Below are 527 nucleotides of genomic sequence, written 5' to 3'. Positions count from 1 at the left end.
TCTCTCTCTCTCTCTCTCAGCCATAAAATACTTCATTATAACACAGTGAGCCAGTGAGTGTAAGTGATGTAACTGACAATTAAGAGTGAAAGCCTGATCCCAGTCATGGCTCTGCAAATATTTATCCATGACAGACCTCCTTGCAGGGCGGGGTGGTGAAAGGCAGGGAGCGGGAGACTCCCAGTGGTCTGCGGCTCACTGAAGTACGCCTGAAGCCATTCAACGCAGCACCGCAACTCGGGGCTTGTTTCTGCCAGGCTATCGTTGACCACACAGCTCAGGGGGGCCTCGCTGCTCCTGTGAGGGATATAGGGCAGGATGGGGAGTTAAGGTGGGGATCAGAGGAGCAATCATAATACCCAAGTCTTGGTTGAATAGTGCTAAAATATGTCACAAGAGTGTAGTAACATGCCAAGAGTGACACAGATGCAAGATGGCATCATTTGGTCAGTAAAACTAAAATTGTTCTTCAAGACGTGTTTAAAATCTAAAGTTCTGCATTTCGGTGTTGCTCCTGTCACTGGGTT

At 48.0% G+C, this 527-nt stretch overlaps 1 protein-coding gene across 5 annotated transcripts in view; it reads right to left on the bottom strand.

The window, feature by feature from the left end:
- The window catches only part of LOC116705467 (methylated-DNA--protein-cysteine methyltransferase), a 19,935-nt gene that overhangs the window by 8,310 nt on the left and 11,098 nt on the right, over nucleotides 1-527 (bottom strand). For all 5 annotated transcript variants that reach the window (XM_032541671.1, XM_032541668.1, XM_032541670.1 and 2 more), the window contains exon 3: nucleotides 137-297. In XM_032541671.1, the coding sequence (XP_032397562.1) occupies nucleotides 137-297 (161 nt within the window). The remainder of the gene's footprint in view (nucleotides 1-136; nucleotides 298-527) is intronic.

The sequence above is a fragment of the Etheostoma spectabile genome, chromosome 17 (genome assembly GCF_008692095.1).
Source record: "Etheostoma spectabile isolate EspeVRDwgs_2016 chromosome 17, UIUC_Espe_1.0, whole genome shotgun sequence".
In the NCBI taxonomy this organism is placed as follows: Eukaryota; Metazoa; Chordata; class Actinopteri; order Perciformes; family Percidae; genus Etheostoma; species Etheostoma spectabile.
Note: the sequence above shows the minus strand (reverse complement) of the source record. Positions and strands in the feature narration are given on the sequence as shown.